This window comes from Schistocerca gregaria, chromosome 1 (genome assembly GCF_023897955.1).
Source record: "Schistocerca gregaria isolate iqSchGreg1 chromosome 1, iqSchGreg1.2, whole genome shotgun sequence".
In the NCBI taxonomy this organism is placed as follows: domain Eukaryota; kingdom Metazoa; phylum Arthropoda; class Insecta; order Orthoptera; family Acrididae; genus Schistocerca; species Schistocerca gregaria.
Genome location: NC_064920.1, coordinates 730,832,776 through 730,853,606, shown reverse-complemented (window position 1 = coordinate 730,853,606; position 20,831 = coordinate 730,832,776). Strand labels below are relative to the sequence as shown.

The window sequence follows — 20,831 nt, the reverse complement described above, 5'->3', positions numbered from 1 at the left end:
AGAGGATGCCATTGTTATTTGATCATACAGTGAAGCTTATGCCCTCGGGGAAATTAACGGCTGCAGTTTCCCCTTGCCTTCAGCAGCTCGCAGTACCAGTACAGCATGACCATGCTGACTGAGGTTATAAAGCCAGATCAGTCAATCATCCCGACTGTTGCCTCTGCAACTAGCAAAAAGACTGGTGTCCCGCTTCAGGAACCACATGTTTGGCCTCTCCACAGGTAACCCTCACTGTGGTGGCACCCAAGGTACAGTTACTCAAATTGTTGAGGCATACAAGCCACCCCACCTTACCAATGTCTGTAGTTCATGAGACAGCTACAAAAGTATCCTAGTTTAATTTCAGACCAATGCTTATGGATGAAAAACATCACTCAAAGTTATTACTTTTCATACACCAAGTGCATGGTCGAATGTAACATAAATGAGTAAACAAAGTAAAATCAACGAAAACGGAAGTTATGTCATTACACATGATAATCCATACAGTTACTCCGAAAAGTTTTCATAAATTCATCCCTGAAAATATTTCATACAACTTTATTTAATACATTATTGGAAACTCTGTTCAGTATGTTGCCACAATATTGTTTTAATCTTTGTATGTCTAGGAAGAGTATCCTTTCAGCTTTAAAAGCTGTACAGTTAAATTTTAGACTCATGCCTATTCATGAAGTAATGAACCCCCAAAAGTTTTGTATATTTGTTACTGATTTTTTTTTTTTTTTTTTTGCAGAATTATTTAATACATTTTTGGAAAAACTGCCAATACATTTTTACACCATTGTTAATGAAATCTATATTTTCTGTGAGCTGTCATTTCCTCTCTGGTTTTATCTTCTGATTAATTTGTTTGTAGAAAGCTTTGTGACTGAACTAATTTGTGTTTTATATATTTTGTGAATTAAACCAAGAGGTGTAAGAATGCAGAGTCTTCGGGCGATAACATTCAATAAATAGGTTTCCAACCGCGTCAACTGCTTAAAACTACACGAGCTTTCGGCCAAGCACTCCTTGGCCACTGTCAAGTGGTATGACTGCCAGTGGGCTGTTAGTGCACCCTCACATACGCACTAGCTACCGGCTGTGATGTCACTGGTGCTCGTGACAGTGCCAAATATTGTCAAGTTTTGAGTCAGCGTTCGATGTGCCCTCTTCAACTGCACAATTGCTGGATCCCACGCAGTGCTGAGCTGCAAGCCACTGTCTCTATTCAGGGTGTTTGCGGTAATTTTTATTTCAATAGCTTCCTTTATTTAACTGTCCCAGAAACCAAGAGGTCCCTGATGCTTATTTTTTCACAGTTTAGATGGCATTAACAGTCATATGCCTTCATTTTATTATGTTAAAAGTCAGCTTAATCCTGTGAAATAAAGATCATTGGACAAAGAACTTTTAAAACTTAGATTTGGATTTGACCGTACGCAAGATGACCAAATTCGTTAATACCTCAATGTTGCACTGGTGACAAAATTTCAATTCCACCAAAATACCTGTTGTAAGCCAGTAGGGGGAAAAGAAATTTTAAGAAAGGTTTACAGCCACTTGACATTTCTCACAATGGCAAGTTGACATAGTTGCTTAATAAAGTTTGCATACTTTGTCCCAGAAGTAGACAAGAATTAGTTCATAAGCAACTACAGCATCAAAATGAGCAAAAATCAATGACTACTTATTATATGGATGCAGTGAACACTTACTACACAGTGAATACTTCGAGTGAAGTCTGGCACTGGACTCCCCTACCCCGCCCCCCCACCACCACCACCAAAAAAACCTGGTTGTTGTGATAAGACTGATCTGTTGCACAGCCTGAGATCTAGGTTAGGTTGTGAGTTGGCAAAGCCAACAAATGTGAAAACAGAAATGCTGGTTGTGGTAACAAACTGACTAGCAGACAAGCCTAATGTTTAAATTTATATCACACTGAAAAGAGTAAAAAGGTGGGAGACGGGGGAAAGGGAAAGAATGAATGGTGAAACAGTTCATAAGCAGAAACACTTCCTACTTTGCAATTTGAAAGGAATGTTCGCATCATATTGTAAGCAATGTGATAATGAATTGGGCTTCTCAAAATTTTGTGAACTCCGGTCGAGCTTATGTCTTATTAATTGTTGGTGCGCCGGTACACCCTCAATTTGTGTATGCTTAATACATCCAAATGTCATGCTGATGTTAGCTGTGACACCTATCAAGGATGATGACAACAAAGAACTAAAAGAAAACAGTGTGGTGTTTGGAATCAAAAGACTGCAAGATGAGGTGCTGTGAACAATGTCCTGAAAAACCTGAGCTGGAAGTTTATTTAGTAGATGTTTTCAAACTAGGCTATATGATCTACAAGGAATGGTAGAATACAAATAGTGGGTTCACACTCAAAGATACACACTAGACATGTGTCAAGCAACTATAGAAGGAACTACAGCAGAACTGGCTTTAAAAATTAATGGTTTGACAAGCCATCATATCATTTCAAAATACCAAAGTTCATATCTCAGACTCCTGAATGAAACTGCTGCAGACGGCAAAAAGATTATTTTGGATTTTGCTGACAGCTATTAATTTGGTTTCAAGATGTTATTCAAGGGTTTCATTGAGCGAACAGCCATGCTACATCGCATCCCTTTGTGCCAAAAAACTACAGAACAGCAGTTTCTGTATTGATAGTGACAGTCTTTGTCATGACAGCATTGCAGTTTGTGCATTCATAATGAGACTGATCAAATATCTGACGATAGTGATAGGTTAAATTGTAAGCACTTTCATTAGTTTAGTAATGGATCTGTTGTCCAACAGAAGAAATTTATTAATTTATGTCTTCATGAAATTTGGTAGCTCTGTTGAGTGAAATTTCTCTGGAATCAGCCATGTGAAATTACCTTGTGCTGGATCTGAAAGACTGGCACCCTATTACAGTTTGCAGAGGGCATTACATAACCAAACAGTGACACATTTTAATCTGCTTGCTTTCTGAAATTTTTTTTTCCCCACACACAAAAACCAACAGAACAAATTCAATTTGAACAGAAACGATGATTCGCCAAAGGCCACCAACAACTGGTTTACATAGTGTCCGCTGCACAAACTAAGCTGATGTTTGGTGCGATGCCTGGTAGGAGCAACTGTTGAGGCACTTCCCATTTATGGTTACTCCCATCAGGCACTGCATCATGTGTCAAGGTAGTTTGTGTGCACAGTATGTTGCTTGTGTGTACGACAATGCTTTGTGGGAGGGAAATTGATGTGATGTTTAAAGATCCTTAGTCAGCCCATGGTCTTGTCTGTCCCTTCCACAGCACATCCATTAAAAAAACTTGCTGGATTCCATAGCAACACATAGTTAAAATCACACAACCACAACCAATAGCGTCACCACCATATAGGAAGCAATATACCGGCACATGAACTGAACAAGACAGTATTGGCATTTTACTTAGTATTACGTGAAAAACGATTATTCCAGTTACAGTACATTTTAAATTCAAACTTTCTGAATTTTCGTTTGTGTTATTCCTACACTTCTAGTTTTACTGATGTAAAAGCAGTTTCCACCGATTTTCTTCTGGTTACCCAATACTGTCACACAGCACCATATACACTATTTATGAAAATTAACAACTCTGAGTGATGTTTTTCATCCATAAGCACAGGCATGGTTCTAAAATTAAACAGTATGGCTTCTTTCTAGATACATAATGACAAAAAAGATTGAAGAACATCCAATTGAGATATGGACCTCCAAAAATACTAAAAAGTTTGCATGTGCATATATTTTGATGGAGAAGTCCATAGGCTATAGTATAAAAAAACACATGAGGACAGCATGGCCGAGTACCACATCAGAAATTCTTGGCTGAACCTGGCCATAAAATTATGATTTATGGCTGGTTAAAGATGAGCTCTCCAAAGGGGAAGGAAGGAAGATTAATTCTTATCAAGTCCCACCGACAACATGGTCATTTGAGACCGACCACAAGTTCAGAGTGAGAAAGAATGAATTAGGAATTCATCCAAGCCCTTTCAAAGGAACCACTGCAGCATTCATCTCAACTGATTTAGGTAAGTTGCAGACAAACTAATTCAGGATAGCTGATTGGGGATTTGAACAGTTGTTCTCTAGAATGTGAGTCCAATTCATGCTAACCACTGCACTGCCTTGATCTGTGGGCAAGGCACACAACAAATTTCCACCATCTTAGAGGAAATACAAGCGTCACCACATGTATTTAAAAAATCTAATCACTGATATATTCTTATTCAGCACAAAATGTTGTATAGGTATGCAAAAGCATGGGATTGCAACTTTCAGAAAAGATATCTGAAGTTGGCTTTTTTCGCATGTGTGGAAGTGGTTCAAACTTGGGAACCCTATTTATGAGAAGCTGCACATAACCACCCACGACACTGGTGATGCCACTTAAAAATTTCATTAGATTTGGAACTGGCCAAGCTGGGGCCATCTCTAAAACTGATCCACTGATATGGAATGCCCCTACATAACCCGTTCTTGATAAATGGAAAGGTAGAACTGCTGGGCACATGTTTCTCATGGCTTCATGGCTCCGTGCCTCTCTGTAGTAGAGAGCACAGAATGACAAACGGTGATTTTTGTGACAGCTTGTACAATTTTAGTCAGGCGAAGCAGTTTTCCTTTTTCCCCCCCACGTTTTGCGGCAGTACAATACAAGAGAAGTAGGCTAAAGGTTAAACTACAGGCCCACACAGCTGCAGATACAATTATGAACATCATCCTCACAAGTTGTTTTTTTTTTTTTTTTTTTTTTTAAGGAAGGGCCGAACAGTACAGTTTGGAATACAGTAGCTTCTTAATGACAACTATGAGACGATATTTCTTCCTCATGAACCAAAACATCAAACTTTTTTAAGGCACACAAAATACATCTGCTTGACACACTTTAACATTCACCTTAATCAATAATGAATGAATGAAACTTCTTATCCCAAAATAAGAATTCAATATTAAATTAATGTGCCTACGAAGCATACCATACTGTTATTCTACAGACAATAAATGAATGTATAATCATTAAACTTCCCAAGACATACATAAATAAGGAGGATGTCTCTACCTCTGCATTCCACCTCGCCAGAAAAACAGTACTACAGTCCCGCTGGCGGATGCCATCATCAGAAAGATTTAGCCTTAGGCTTTCCAGGGATTACCATGTAGGAAAGCTTCAGTTCTTCAAAACATTTGAAGCTCTATTGAGTAATGGCTGCAAACATCATCGGCAACATGTTAGAATGTGTATTTCAAGACACATTTCTGCACATTTGTGTGGTTCTCAGCAAATCAGAAAACTGATACTATTTTTTCTAAACAAATTTCATGGTTTCCACAGAACTGCCCCATTAAGTTTTAAAGTGATAACGTCCGACTGAGAAAGGTTGTCGATCGCTTAACAGCCCGTTTTTCACTAGTATTAGATTCATAAACAACAAGCAGTGTAATCAACATTTTACTGCAACTATAACTTTATAGCGTATGTTGACGCCCTATACATATTACAGTAATTTGACCAGTTCGTTTCCCTCCCATCTACATTATGTCAAACACTACAACTTACATTACCAAAAGAACATATGAAATCTTGACTTGAGTTTCTAGTAAACACATTATGAGTCCAACTCAAATATAGAAAAAGTTACGATCAGCTGTGCATTCCTACCTTTTACAACTGTAAATGCGTTTCTGTACTTTACACGAATAATTCGAAAAGAATACACAACCACATTGGATAGGATTTTGCTAAAAACTTTTTTTCTTACACTCCCAAAGCAAAGATTGTTTTCACCAAACATGTCACCACCATACTGCGCATTCATGAAATAATTACACATGCCCTGCTAACGAACAATATCATGAACGCACCACTGATTTCTGCACCACATTCATTACCTAATATTTATCTACTAGACAATACACACCTCCTAATCAGATATTGCAAGATGGTTGCTAAGTCTGAGTCTTGATCTGAACTATCGTCGGATCTCGATCGCGAATCACTATCGTCCATTCTCCTAGACGTAGACGTTCCCATAAATGCGCACTGCACTCCACTTTTTTCAGCTATTTCTTTTCTTTATGAGCGATTCACAGATTGCGTGATAATGTGAAATCAACTTATAACGTAACATCTGAACAAAATACAATCTAACATATCACAAACAAATAATTCCATAGACTTTCGTGCAATCAGATGAACAAAGAAATTCTTAGCAATCCACAGACTCAACAGGAAACACAGGCAACGTTTCGATAGTCGATTTAAGCACACAGCACGGTAGACACTATTTGCATGAGAAATTACTTCATTCCATGCGCTATTAGGAATAGCACAACACACTGCTTCAACACGATTCTAGGCCCACTAATTTGCCACAAGACACGCGCCACTAGGTAGACAACAGTAGACGAGATGTTGCAAGCAGGCAACATCCGTTCTCGGACAGTGCTTGGTCATCACCCATAAAATTAATAGCCAAGAAAAAAAGGTTCTGTAAGACTATGCGAGCACTACAAGTCCCTTAATCCCTGCATGATTCATGACATCTACCAGTGTCAAATATTCAAGATTTTACACATTCTCTCTGTGGAGCAACGATTTTTTGTCTCATTGACTGACGCAAACTACCAAATCCCAATGTATCCAGACAACATCCGTAAAACAACTATTATTACACCTTTCAGCTTATTCAAGTTGTTAACAATGTCATGACTGGAAAACGCGGTGCGTACCCAGCAGCAATTTAAGTGATGGAGTACTTTTCAAAGTTGGTTGCTGTACCTTGATGGCAGTTTAATTTTCTCCACTGAATTCTACAGTCACGAAAGACACTTCAGACTCGTTCTCATTGCCCTACATGACTCACGGGTAATAAACAATGAAGACAAGTCGCAGTTCTGGAAGCATGCAGTTACATTCCTTGGACACACTCTGAATGCAGAGGAAATCAAACCAACTCCTGACATTGCTGAATTCGTTTGTCAGCTACTGCAACCGTGAACTTACCATGACCTTCGCCGGTTCCTGGGTCTCTTCAGCATTTATCGTCGAGTCTTACCTCAAGCAGCGGCAGTTCAGGCACTGCTTATTGAGCCTCATGCATAAGGGAAATGGGAATTACTATGCCCCACATACTTGCAAACGCCATTCGACTGCTCTAAGGAATCACTTGCGATAGCAATCTCACTGGCACGCCCTATACCATACCCTGAACTCTTTATCGCAAGGGACACCAGCAACTCAGCTCCTGGGACGGTACTCTAGAAAGAGATGCTACACAGCCCCTCCAATTCTTCTCCCGGAAACTAACAACATCCTAAACACAGGGATCAGCACTCAGCTGTGAATTACTGGTAGTATACAGTGTTATAGGAACTTTCTGGAAGATACAGAGGGACACCATGTCATAGTGTACACGACCACAAATTAGTGGCAGAAACCATACAATGCTCATCAGCAATGGTCAACCCAAGGCGGTTCCACCATCTTGACTGGATTACTTAATATTCAACCGACGTCCGCCACCTGCACAGGGCATTTAACATCGTGGCCGACTATCTTTCTCAAGAGCAGAAAATCTCTCTCACACTGGATTACAACAGATTAGCAGATGAACAAGAGCAGTACACAACAATTGAAGCTTCACTCGCAGACATTTCTCCCAGTCTCAGAATCGAACAGCGATTGATTCGAGGATCGGAGGTCAATTTCCTTTATGATGTGTCTCAACACATGGTGCGACTGATACTCCCATGTCAAAGTGGCAGGCAGTCTTTGATCGCCCTTACTGATGATCTTGCTTGTCACTGTGAGCTTCATTTGGTCATGTGTTAGACGCAGCTGCCATGAGTGGACACACATGTTCCTTGATTGTCTGCAAAGTTGTGAAGTGAGGTAGACCAACACACACACAGCAACTCCTTAACAGTATCGAAATACCATGCAGGCGCTACCCCTACATGCATTAAGACCTTATGGGACCTCTGCCAGAGTCATAAAGGTACAAATACCTTCTTTCAGTGGTTGACCGAGTTTCTTACTTGGTAAAGGCTGTTCCTCGATCATAATCAACAGCCAAGTTCTTCATAATCGCATGGATATCATGTTTTGGTCGTCTGGATACCATCAACACGGATCAGGGCCACCAGTTCGAATTGGCACTCTTCACTATCCTCTATAACTTCCATGACATCTCCCACCATGGTACCATAGCATAAGATCTACATGGTAATGGCCTAGTGGAACAAGGGCACAGCATGATGAAGACAGCACTCATGTTTCATGGGGGTGGATGGTCTGAGACCCTTCTGCAGGTGCATCTTGCCATCTGCATGGCATTGAAGGGCGACTTACATTCCTTGCTCTCAGAGATCATTTACGGTGAGATGCCCACATTGCCAGCAGAATTTATGTTACCAGTTTCTACACCAGACCCACTGGATCTCCCCAGAATGGTGCAATGGGTCAAAACCCACATTCACAATTCATTCTTGCCTCCTCCTTCCACACATTCAGCCCCAGACTTGTGGACTGCAGATACATGATGGTCCAAAACAATGCTGTATGGGTGGTCTTACAGCGTCCCTACAACAAATCATTCCAAGTGTTGAACAGCAGCAGTCACACTTTCAATACTGATGTCGTTGGCAACCCTATTATGGTCTGTATTGACAGACCAAAATTGACGTGGATTCTAATCACCAAAGAAGATAAGAACAACCGACAGGATGACAACAATCCATACATCTTTCATATGATTGGATGGCAATCCCCTGAACCAGAAATGCTCATGGTTGACATACGAGACATTCAACCAGATGATGTCTTGGTCAATCTAGTCAGCCGCAAGTTCCAAGTGGAAGCAACACATGCATCCTCAGGTGTCACAACCAAGATGATCGACACAAGCCTTGTCAAGACTTTCCACCTACTGAAAACACTGGATTTTGCAGCAGTGTCTTCACAACTCTTCCTGGCTGGTGACCTAATAAGTGCTCTGCCAGTTACCACTCTGAGCAGCTCAATGGCCTCGGCTATGCATCTCAACCAGGTACTAACCACAGATGATTCAACACTATTGCCAGCAATGGAAGAACCAACATTATCCTCCTGCACCTCCTGCTACAATCAGTCACATTGCCCTCCACCTCAGTTAGCACGATAATGCACCCAATAACCGTGCAACAGACAGTGACTTCCATTGACATCCCTAGCGCCTTTCAGATGCAAACTACATACCAATTCCTCCAGTGTTCCCATGGAGATAAAAATAAGAGGAGTTGTCATGACGTCACAAACTGGAAGCCGACAAATTGAAGATCCGCCATGTTAGCTACCCCAGAACATTCGCTTCTGGTGGTTTGCTTCATTGTAGTCATGAAGTGTTTTGATAAAAAATGCCGGCTTGCATTTCTTACGGGTTTACTAATCGTTTTGATTGTAGTCTAAAGTTTAAACAAATCACATTTCATTCTTAAGTGGACTTATTTAAGCGCTATTTTCTTATATAGACTTGAAATTCTGATGCACTGTTAAGCTTCACAGTATGGTTATATTTCTGTGATTTGACTTTAGAGTTCCTATCAATCCAATGCGAAGAGCTCTCTAGAGGTGAGCAATACACTTGGTTTTCATTGCTTGGTTATTCCCAAGTAACTGAAAAGTCCTGGCAAGAAATATCCTGGAAATGGGGACTAATGTTTTAAATTGCAATAATTTAATGTAAAAGTAGTGTAACTACATGTAGTTAATTAAATCTTCAGTAAAATCTGTGGAACACCTGGTACAGTGGTTAAATTATAAGTACGGAAAGGGTTAATATTTGTTAAAGCAAAGTTCCCTATCTAAGTCCAGGCTATTTCGATCATTACATTAACCACTGTGTTGTAATGTTAATCTGTAAATTTCTATTATTTGCCACAATGAATGTCACTTGCTAGGTACAATTTTAAAAACAAAGCAGATGTGTAAACTTCAATGGGTCTGACAATCTTAAATTCAGGTCTTTTCATTCGTATTTTAACAAATCTTTCACTTTGTTGACATGATTAGTACGGCGGCTGCAGTATAACAAGTGTTAAGTCCGGCTCGCGAAATTTAGTCGAATTCGAAGGTGTTCTCGCAGGTGGTGTTGTCTAGTACAAGTGGAAATCGTGTAAACAACAGTGTTCTGTGCAGTAGTGCTATTTTTCTTTCTGTGCTCCGCCAATATCTTCGAGAAAATGGTAAACAGAAGAGTCAACAGCAGCGCGTACAGCAGCGGGGAAGCAGCAGGTGCGGCGGGCCTGCTCCTGGCGGAAGGTGTGGCCGCGGCTCCCGGTATAGCGGAGCTGGTCCGCTCTGAGGTAAACGCTGCGCTTCGCGATAAAAACAATCTCGACCTGACAGCAGGCACTATATCAGATACTGTAACGGCAGCAGTATTGGCCAAAATGCGTGAAACTGTTGAGGCCAATACTGCCGAAATTACAGCACTAAAAATGTCTGTGTCTGAATACGAGAAAAAGGTACGAGAGTTGGAAGCGAAGCTATCTGCCGCAACAGACGAGCTAGAACAGTACCAAAGGCGAAATAGTCTACAACTGTTTGGAGTAGCAGAAAATAAAGAAGAAGATACGGACAACCTTCTTATACAGGTTGCGCGTGAAAAATTAGGCGTTCAAGTGACCAAGGCAGACATTGACAGGAGCCATCGGGTGGGACGAAAACTACCAGGTGCTACCAAACCTCGTCGAACAATAATTAAATTTGTGTCGTACCGAAAAAGGTCTGAGATCTTTACCCAGAAGAAGAAATTAGCAAGGACAGGGCTTACAATAAGGGAAGATCTGACACACGAGCGGCTAAAGATTTTAAACAGTGCCATATCCCATTTCGGTCTTCAGAATGTGTGGACTCAGGATGGCAGAGTAATCATTAAGACTGCAGCTGGAAAGAAGACAGTCACAAACATGACAGAACTAAACAGTATTAAGTGAACCTACTCTAGCCAAAAGTCAAACTTAACACCATTTGCAAATTGTAACAGCCCTATACTCAGATATAGTCTTGTAATTGCATTAACTTTTTAACTATTTGTACCTTCAACTAATTGTTTTTGTAACTGTATTCACTTTTTAGTATTTTTTTGTGTCTGTAGCTGTAGCCATTGCTTAATTTTAGTTACTGCTAATACTTTTTCATTTTCTCAGTTTATTCTCTTCCATTCTGTAATAGATCTATTGCAATTATTAGTCTCTCCTTTAGTTCATTAGTCAACCATCTCTTCGGTTTAAATTGTTCATAACAAAAATCACTATCAGTATCACTTTAGCAAATCTAAATCTAATTGTAGCTTCCTACAATAATCACTACCACTATCACTCTAGTAAATTTCAATTTAATTCTAGCTTCCTACGATAATCTATTAAATATTAAGCTTACTTCTCTCTGCTGGCAGCATCGGCCTCTTAAATCACTCCCCTTTCCCTTATTTCTACCCTAAGCTGTTTCAAATATGCTAATTACATTTCTCCTCTTACGACATAGGATACTCAGTGACACACAGCCGTCACCATTTTGGTCATATTCTGCTTGCACCGAATACCACTAATCCATTTTCTATACTCCCGCAACCTCAGGAAATCTCTTGCAGTTACCTTTCTTTCGGCACTCGCGGAGTCACAAACAGGGCGTGCAATTTCTCGGACACTCCTGTATTATGTCACTTGGCAGAAACACCGGCCAGTGCCCCTCGCGGCAGGTACTGCCTAACAAAGGGACAAACCAGTCTGCCACCCTACTCCAGGCTGCTCAGCGGAACGCGTCAGAGCTTTTAGCAGCTCACTGCAACATTCAGTCTTTACCTGCGCATTACGAAGAACTTAGTCTCCTCTTCAACCAACTAAACTACCACGTAATCCTCTTATCCGTAACGTGGTAGAAACCACACATATCCTCAGCATCTATTCATCTCCCAGGGTACACATTTCTTAGGGCAGACAGATCAAAAAAGCGAGGTGGCGGGGTCGGCGCGTATATATGAACAGATCTCAAAGCGAAAGTCTTATGTACGTCAAATCCCGCTGAGGAAAAAGAGGCTGAATTCATGTTCATTGAAATAAATATACAAAGTCGGAAATTCTTGACTGGCGTCGTGTACAAGCCGCCAAAAATAAGCTCAATGAGTTCCTTCCAGTAGGAATTACATTCACTTCAGTGTCAATACGAACATGTCATCGTAATGGGTGACTTGAACATAGACCTGCTAAGAGACACTCCCTCCGCAATAAACCTGAGAAGATTGTTTAGTTGCAATAGCATGAACGTTCTTCCATTACAATCTACACACCATACGGCGCACAGTCATACTCTTATAGACGTGATCGCAACGAAACAGACTGACAAAGTAAGAGATGGTGGTCAATCATCGGTCCCTGGCCTCTCAGCACATGATGTAATATTCCTGGCCTACTCTGTGCAGCCCCCAACGATCAAATCGCGTTACATAACTTACAGGAACATGAAACGTATTGACTTTGACGCTCTAACAGTCGATTGCTCAGAAATCTCATGGTATCAAATAATCAGAGAACCTTGGTGATAAACTCACTGCCCTCTATGGCAAACATGCACCTGTGCGCACAGTCCGTGTAAGAAAATCTCCTGCTCCATGGCTGACAGCTGAATTACGTCAAATGATGACTAATAGGGATGCTGCCCACAGGTGTTTCAAGGCAGATCCGAAACCCGAGCGTTTCGAAGAATATAGAAAGCTACGGAACAGAGTGAAACAATGCATTCGCGATGCCAAAATCAGGCACACTCGCTCCCTTGTATGCAGCGATCTGACACCCACGACTCTATGGAAGAATCTCCGTAGCTTGGGGGTCGGAGAGGCAAAATCGGAAACTAGTTTTCATGTGTCAGCTAACGAATTAAATGAATTCTTCTCTGCACCTCTGAATACCAGCACGGCTGATAATTACCGTCCACAAGAATCCCCAAACAGGATAACTAACAACGATATCTTCCATCTAAAACATGTAACAACAAATACGGCAAGAAAAGCAATAATGATAATCTCTTCTGATGCAATAGGCAACGACAGTATTGGTATAACCATGATTAAGAATGTTGCCGATATCTTAGTACCTGTCTTAACTGACATATTTAATTTTTCCCTCGTGAACAGAATATACCCCACTGCATGGAAAAGAAGCATAATTCGATCCATCACTAAGATCGAAAACCCGCAACTGCCTAGTGATTACCGACCAATTAGCACACTGCCTGCTGTTTCCAAAGCACTTGAATATATTGTTCATGACCAAATCACTGAACACTTGCATGAATTCAGTCTATATGACAAATTTCAATCCGGTTTCCGTAAACATCACAGCACAAAAACTGCTATAATTAAAGTAACTGATGACCTGAAATATGCCATCGACAATCGAAAGGCAACAATATTGACGCTACTCGACTTCAGCAAAGCTTTTGACACTGTTAACTTTGACATATTGCTCAGAAAAATGCAACAGCTTAATTTCTCTGGTAGTGCAATGAGGTGGTTTGAAAGCTACTTAAAAGACAGACAGCAATGTGTTGTCTGCATAAATGAAAAATCTTCCTGGAAACATGTTTCTTCGGGAGTGCCACAAGGATCAGTCTTAGGACCACTTTTGTTTTCTTTATATGTCAACGATATTTCGTCGGTTTTGTCCTCCTGTAAACATCATTTCTATGCCGACGACCTCCAGCTCTACCTAAGCGTCAGACCTGAAGATGTAAACACTGCAGTCGCTCTGATGAATGATGATCTGTCTTCAGTAGTGACATGGGCGAAAAACTTGGGGGTTAAATTAAATGCAAAAAAGACGCAAGTAATCTTAATAGCCCATCATAAATTAATAAGTTCAGATTTCCGCGAACGGCTACCTCCTATTCTGCTCGACGGTACTCAAATACCATATCAGAAAACAGTGAAGAACTTGGGTGTAACTTTGGACGAGCATCTCAACTGGGCGGAGAATACAGTCGCAGTGAGCCGTAAGACGTCTGCTTGTCTCTATGCTCTCAAAAAGTTTCGGAACATATTTCTACAGGACTTGAAACGCCAGCTCGTGCAAGCACTCGTTCTACCGAACCTCCACTATTGTGATGTGATTCAACAAGGCATGAGTAGTGAAAACAAAAGACGGGTAGAGCTAACCATGAATGCCTGTGTGCGTTACACCTGCAACATTCGCCGATATGATCATGTTATTGCTTCATACTCCGAGCTAGGGTGGCTGCGGCCGGACAAACTGCGTGACTACCACACTCTATGTCTACTTCACCGACTCCTTGTCGCGCAAGCACCTCAGTACCTAGCTTCAGAGATTAAAAACCTGTCATGCCATCATAATCGAAACACGAGGTCACTCTTATCTGGTATCCTATCTGTGTCCACTCACAAAACAAAAACTTTTGCAAACTCCTTCTCAGTTGCCGCTGTCCGCCTCTGGAACAAACTGCCCCTTACCTTGAGGAATTCAATCTCCTGTTGCTTTTAAGAAGAAGTTGAAGCATTTCCTACTATCATCCTCATAAAATTCTCCACAAAATTAATGTGCAAGGCCAATCCTCTCATCTGTCAAATAGCAAAGCTAGCATCTTCTATCTTGCTCCTGAGATGCCTTCCTCTTCATCTATCTCTATTAGCCATGCAGTCTTCTTTTCCTTTATATTTCCTTAATTATGTTTCATTATGTCTCTCTATTCTTCTTCTCCCTTCACCATGAGTCTCCCTCATACTCCCTGCTGCCAGCACTCCTATCTAAAATCTTTCTCTTCAATAATGTATTTTTCCAGGTGTACCTTTCTAATTGTTTATCTCACTTTTTGTATTAGATGTAGTTTAACATGCCTACTAAAACATATGAATGTAAAATAAGTAGAATGCCTGGTTAGATGTAAGAGAGGGCCTGATGGCCCTAATCTTGCCAGGTTAAATAAATAAATGACAGCTGGCTTGTTTATATCATCCCTGATTACATCTTTGGGACACGAAAGGAAAAAAGGTAAGTTACTTGAAAATTTGAACATTTAAAACATTTGGCTTGAAAATGCAACGAATACAAATCAGTGCCTCTAAACTATCAATCATAGCTTTTGGAGCTCTGGCTTTATCAGTTATCGACACAAACACAATGAAAGTGAATAGAAATTGATTACGAAAGCAAGCTTTTCATAGCACATACTTCTCTGCTATTCGAAGTGTATAAACAAAAAGAAGTGGCAGGACTGAGGCCAGAAGCGTCATATTTTCGTGTCGTATTACTGTATCGAATACGCATTTAAGACAAGAAAAATGTTTGAAGTTGCGTTCGTTAGGCTGTGTTGTTCACTAAAACAGAGTAACATTTACTATATAAAACAAATATCGCGTGCACACGACAGAAAGAACGCACAAGAAGCAATTGTAAACACTCGTCCTGCTAATGTTTTGGGGTATCCAAGATGGTGGCAGGCCACGCCCACTGGCTTCCGAGCAACGTACAGTGTAAGTCTGTAGCGCCATCTCCCCTTATTCTACCTCCATTAGTGCCCTTCACAACAGGGAGGATGGGGAGTCTCCATGGGAATATCCATGGAGGTATAACTCCTTATACCTCTACATCTACATCTACATCTACATCCATACTCCGCAAGCCACCTGACGGTGTGTGGCGGAGGGTACCCTGAGTACCTCTATCGGTTCTCCCTTCTATTCCAGTCTCGTATTGTACGTGGAAAGAAGGATTGTCGGTATGCTTCTGTGTGGGCTCTAATCTCTCTGATTTTATCCTCATGGTCTCTTCGCGAGATATACGTAGGAGGGAGCAATATACTGCTTGACTCTTCGGTGAAGGTATGTTCTCTAAACTTTAACAAAAGCCCGTACCGAGCTACTGAGCGTCTCTCCTGCAGAGTCTTCCACTGCAGTTTATCTATCATCTCCGTAACGCTTTCGCAATTACTAAATGATCCTGTAACGAAGCGCACTGCTCTCCGTTGGATCTTCTCTATCTCTTCTATCAACCGTACCTGGTGCGGATCCCACACTGCTGAGCAGTATTCAAGCACTGGGCGAACAAGCGTACTGTAACCTACTTCCTTTGTTGTCGGATTGCATTTCCTTAGGATTCTTCCAATGAATCTCAGTCTGGCATCTGCTTTACCGACGATCATCTTTATATGATCATTCCATTTTAAATCACTCCTAATGAGTATTCCCAAATAATTTATGGAATTAACTGCTTCCAGTTGCTGACCTGCTATTTTGTAGCTAAATGATAAGGGACCTATCTTTCTATGTATTCGCATCACATTACACTTGTCTACATTGAGATTCAATAGCCATTCCGTGCACCATGCGTCAATTCGCTGCAGATCCTCCTGCATTTCAGTACAATTTTCCATTGTTGCAACCTCTCGATACACCACAGCATCATCTGCAAAAAGCCTCAGTGAACTTCCGATGTCATCCACCAGGTCATTTATGTATATTGTGAATAGCAACGGTCCTATGACACTCCCCTGCGGCACACCTGAAATCACTCTTACTTCGGAAGACTTCTCTCCATTGAGAATGACATGCTGCGTTCTGTTATCTAGGAACTCCTCAATCCAATCACACAATTGATCTGATAGTCCGTATGCTCTTACTTTGTTCATTAAACGACTGTGGGGAACTGTGTCAAACGCCTTGCGGAAGTCAAGAAACACGGCATCTACCTGTGAACCCGTGTCTAAGGCCCTCTGAGTCTCGTGGACGAATAGCGCGAGCTGGGTTTCACACGATCGTCTTTTTCGAAACCCATGCTGATTCCTACAGAGTAGATTTCTAGTCTCCAGAAAAGACATTATACTCGAACATAATACGTGTTCCAAAATTCTACAACTGATCGACGTTAGAGATATAGGTCTATAGTTCTGCACATCTGTTCGACGTCCCTTCTTGAAAACGGGGATGACCTGTGCCCTTTTCCAATCCTTTGGAACGCTACGCTCTTCTAGAGACCTACGGTACACCGCTGCAAGAAGGGGGGCAAGTTCCTTCGCGTACTCTGTGTAAAATCGAACTGGTATTCCATCAGGACCAGCGGCCTTTCCTCTTTTGAGCGATTTTAATTGTTTCTCTATCCCTCTGTCGTCTGCTTCGATATTTACCATTTTGTCAACTGTGCGACAATCTAGAGAAGGGAGCACAGTGCAGTCTTCCTCTGTGAAACAGCTTTGGAAGAAGACATTTAGTAATTCGGCCTTTAGTCTGTCATCCTCTGTTTCAGTACCATTTTGGTCACAGAGTGTCTGGACATTTTGTTTTGATCCACCTACCGCTTTGACATAGGACCAAAATTTCTTAGGATTTTCTGCCAAGTCAGTACATAGAACTTTACTTTCGAATTCATTGAAAGCCTCTCGCATAGCCCTCCTCACACTGCATTTCGCTAATTTTTGTTTGTCTGCAAGGCTTTGGCTATGTTTATGTTTGCTGTGAAGTTCCCTTTGCTTCCGCAGCAGTTTTCTAACTCGGTTGTTATACCACGGTGGCTCTTTCCCATCTCTTACGATCTTGCTTGGCACATACTCATCTAACGCATATTGTACCATGGTTTTGAACTTTGTCCACTGATCCTCAACACTGTCTGTACTTGAGACAAAACTTTTGTGTTGAGCCACCAAGTACTCTGAAATCTGCTTTTTGTCACTTTTGCTAAACAGAAAAATCTTCCTACCTTTTTTAATATTTCTATTTACGGCTGAAATCATCGATGCAGTAACCGCTTTATGATCGCTGATTCCCTGTTCTGCATTAACTGATTCAAATAGTTCGGGTCTGTTTGTCACCAGAAGGTCTAATATGTTATCGCCACGAGTCGGTTTTCTGTTTAACTGCTCAAGGTAGTTTTCAGATAAAGCACTTAAAAATATTTCACTGGATTCTTTGTCCCTGCCACCCGTTATGAACGTTTGAGTCTTCCAGTCTATATCCGGAAAATTAAAATCTCCACCCAGAACTATAACATGGTGGGGAAATCTACTCAAAATATTTTCCAAATTATTCTTCAGGTGCTGAGCCACATCAGCTGCTGAGCCCGGGGGCCGATAGAGACATCCAATTACCATGTCTGAGCCTGCTTTAGCCGTGACCTTCACCCAAATCATTTCACAATTCGAATCTCCGTCAATTTCCTTCGATACTATTGCACTTCTTATCGCTATAAACACGCCTCCCTCTTCACTGTCCAGCCTATCTCTGCGGTATACATTCCAATCCGAGTTTAGGATTTCATTACTGTTTACGTCTGGTTGCAGCCAAGTTTCTGTTCCTAGTACTATACCTCCATGGGAATATCGAGGTAAATGTGATCGCTGACCAACAAGATCTTGCTGAGTGTTGTGACAGAGAGATGACTTTCTGTAATGTGCGATTGTCAATAAATGTTGTAACTTCTAACATTTGTGTCCACATGTTATTGGTTTGCCCCATTCCAATATGTGCATGAAAACATCTATAACTGCTTTAGTTAATTTAAAAATGAATAAACTAGTTTATTTTGTATATTTCCATTCACTGAATAGTTATGGTATCTTTTAGGGGAGGAGAGGATTTAACCTGAAGAAACTATATTTGCACTGCAGAGAAGAGTGTTATAGTAATTACATTTGGCGTTCATTCTAGAACTCCCTGGAGCATCCTCTTAAGAAAACGTGACATTTCGATGACCACTTTGCACTATGTATATTCAGTAATATCCTTTGCACTTAAAATAGTTAACATTCCAAAAAAAAGTGTAAAATGTGGACGGAAGGCTACGGTCAAAACAAACCTTTCAAAAGACTTCAAGGGATTTACATTAGTACCGAAAGGAGTTAAATACACAGGTACATATCTATTCAACAACCGATCAGACGCCATTAAATGTCATGTAGATAATGTGGTGGTTTTTAAAACTAAATTAAAAACCTTTCTTTTTGGCAATGCTTTCTATGCTACTGAAGAGTGTCTTCACAGAGACATTTAAATATATGTTTCAGGATTTTTACAATTGGAAGTGACTTGTTTGTAAAGTTAAGTCATTTCATTGTACATCACTTAAATTAAATGATCATCATCGATTTCTTTCTAAATCCTAGAGATCACTCTCTGCTCGATCCATGGAATACAACAAAAGTAATTCATGACATGGAATATGTCAGTATAACGAAGTAACAGTGAGTGATTTTTGACAGAAGGGCTGAGGACTTAAGTTTTTGTGGGCATGAAATATTTCATAAAGTAGATTACTTAACCATATTAACCTAAGCAGAGAGAGAACAGTGTTATCACATTTCTGCCCATTAGTTGCCAGAAGATATTCCCAAAGAAAGAAATCTGGAAATACAAGGTCTTGAACTATTAAATGAAAATATAGCTATAACTTATTTGTACAGGGCCAAAGAAAGTCAGATGAACACATTCTCGCAAAATTTAGAATGTTTCCTTTATCAGTTATCAGAAAAACATCAGATGTTTGACTATTTGTGATGATTTTAATATTGTTTTTTCTGTGGAAATTAAACAACAAACTGACCTACTGAACCTTCTTCTGATCTTTAACCAGAAACATACAATAGAAACAGCAACACGTGTAACAAATACTTCACCCATGACAGTAGACCAAATATTTACTATACTGGAGCACTATAAATTACACATAAATGTTTCACCACAGATTTTGTAGATCACATTGCACAAATAATATCAGTAAAAACAGCTTAACCTCTACATTCTAATAAATCATGAATTACTACTGCTAGGAACTTCAGTGTGCAAAATACATATTTCTTTATTATTCAACTAAAGAGTTATAGGAGGAAGTATAGAGCTGTAGGAACATGAATGAAAAAAATGTTTAATTTTTTAGCATCTTCCAGTATGATTTAGAGATGTGCTTCACTCATAAAAATGGAAAACCTTGAAAAATAATTAAAAAAAAGTTGTTAGATCGCTCTAGTCATATAAGATCCATTGAGCAAAAAGATTTTTCTATTAATATAACCATGCAAACCAAAACAGCTCCAGAATTTAAAGCTTATTTCAAAAGATACAAACTGGGCTTAAATAACATGATGAGAAGGTAAAAAAAATAAATGACAACTACATGGAAAAGGCTACAAATAAAATGAAAGCATTATGGTTCATTGTCACAACAGTAACGGGCAAAACACAGGAAAACACTGTCAATGTGTTGTGGTGTGTGTGAGAAATTGTGGAAAACTAAAAATGGTGAGGGTAAGGCATATATTCAAGAAGGAAAACCAAACAAATAGAAAAAATTATGTACCAATATCTCTGCTGTCTGATGTTTTCAAAATATTGGAAAAATATTCTACAGAAGACTCATTTCTTTAACTGAGAAAAATAATTGTATATAAAGTACTGCACTTCGTTCCGGAAAACACCAGTTGAGACAAAAACAGCCGTTTTCGATTTTGTTAATGAATCCTTGGCTGCAATAGATGAGAAGGGACACATATTGGCAACATTTCCGAGCTCACAAAAGCTTTTGATGTGATGGATTACAACTTATTGCTTCAAAGACTGGAGTACATAGGAATTAGGGGGTTGGGACATCACACCTGTTATGCAGAGAGCAGATAGTAGAAATTGCACATCAGGAAGAAACCATTTTCTACACTTAGCAATTGATCAATAACCTAGAGTCATCCAGTAGTTTGAAAAATATATTACATTTGCAGATAACACAAATATTGAAAAAAGGCAAAGCTGCTACAGAACTACAATATGAA

At 40.2% G+C, this 20,831-nt stretch overlaps 1 protein-coding gene across 7 annotated transcripts in view; it reads right to left on the bottom strand.

The window, feature by feature from the left end:
• Nucleotides 1–6,367, bottom strand: part of LOC126267100 (DDB1- and CUL4-associated factor 11) — a 127,471-nt gene extending 121,104 nt beyond the window's left edge. For 2 of the 7 annotated variants that reach the window (XM_049972006.1, XM_049972024.1), the window contains exons 1-2: nt 5,953–6,218; nt 5,094–5,240 (exon numbers count right to left, since the gene is read on the bottom strand). In XM_049972006.1, the coding sequence (XP_049827963.1) occupies nt 5,094–5,152 (59 nt within the window). In that variant the 5' untranslated portion in view covers nt 5,153–5,240; nt 5,953–6,218. Of the gene's footprint in view, nt 1–5,093; nt 5,241–5,693 lie in introns of all 7 variants that reach the window. The other 5 variants (XM_049972033.1, XM_049972016.1, XM_049971997.1 and 2 more) reach the window with 5 other exon arrangements.
• Between the last annotated feature and the right edge of the window lie 14,464 nt (nt 6,368–20,831).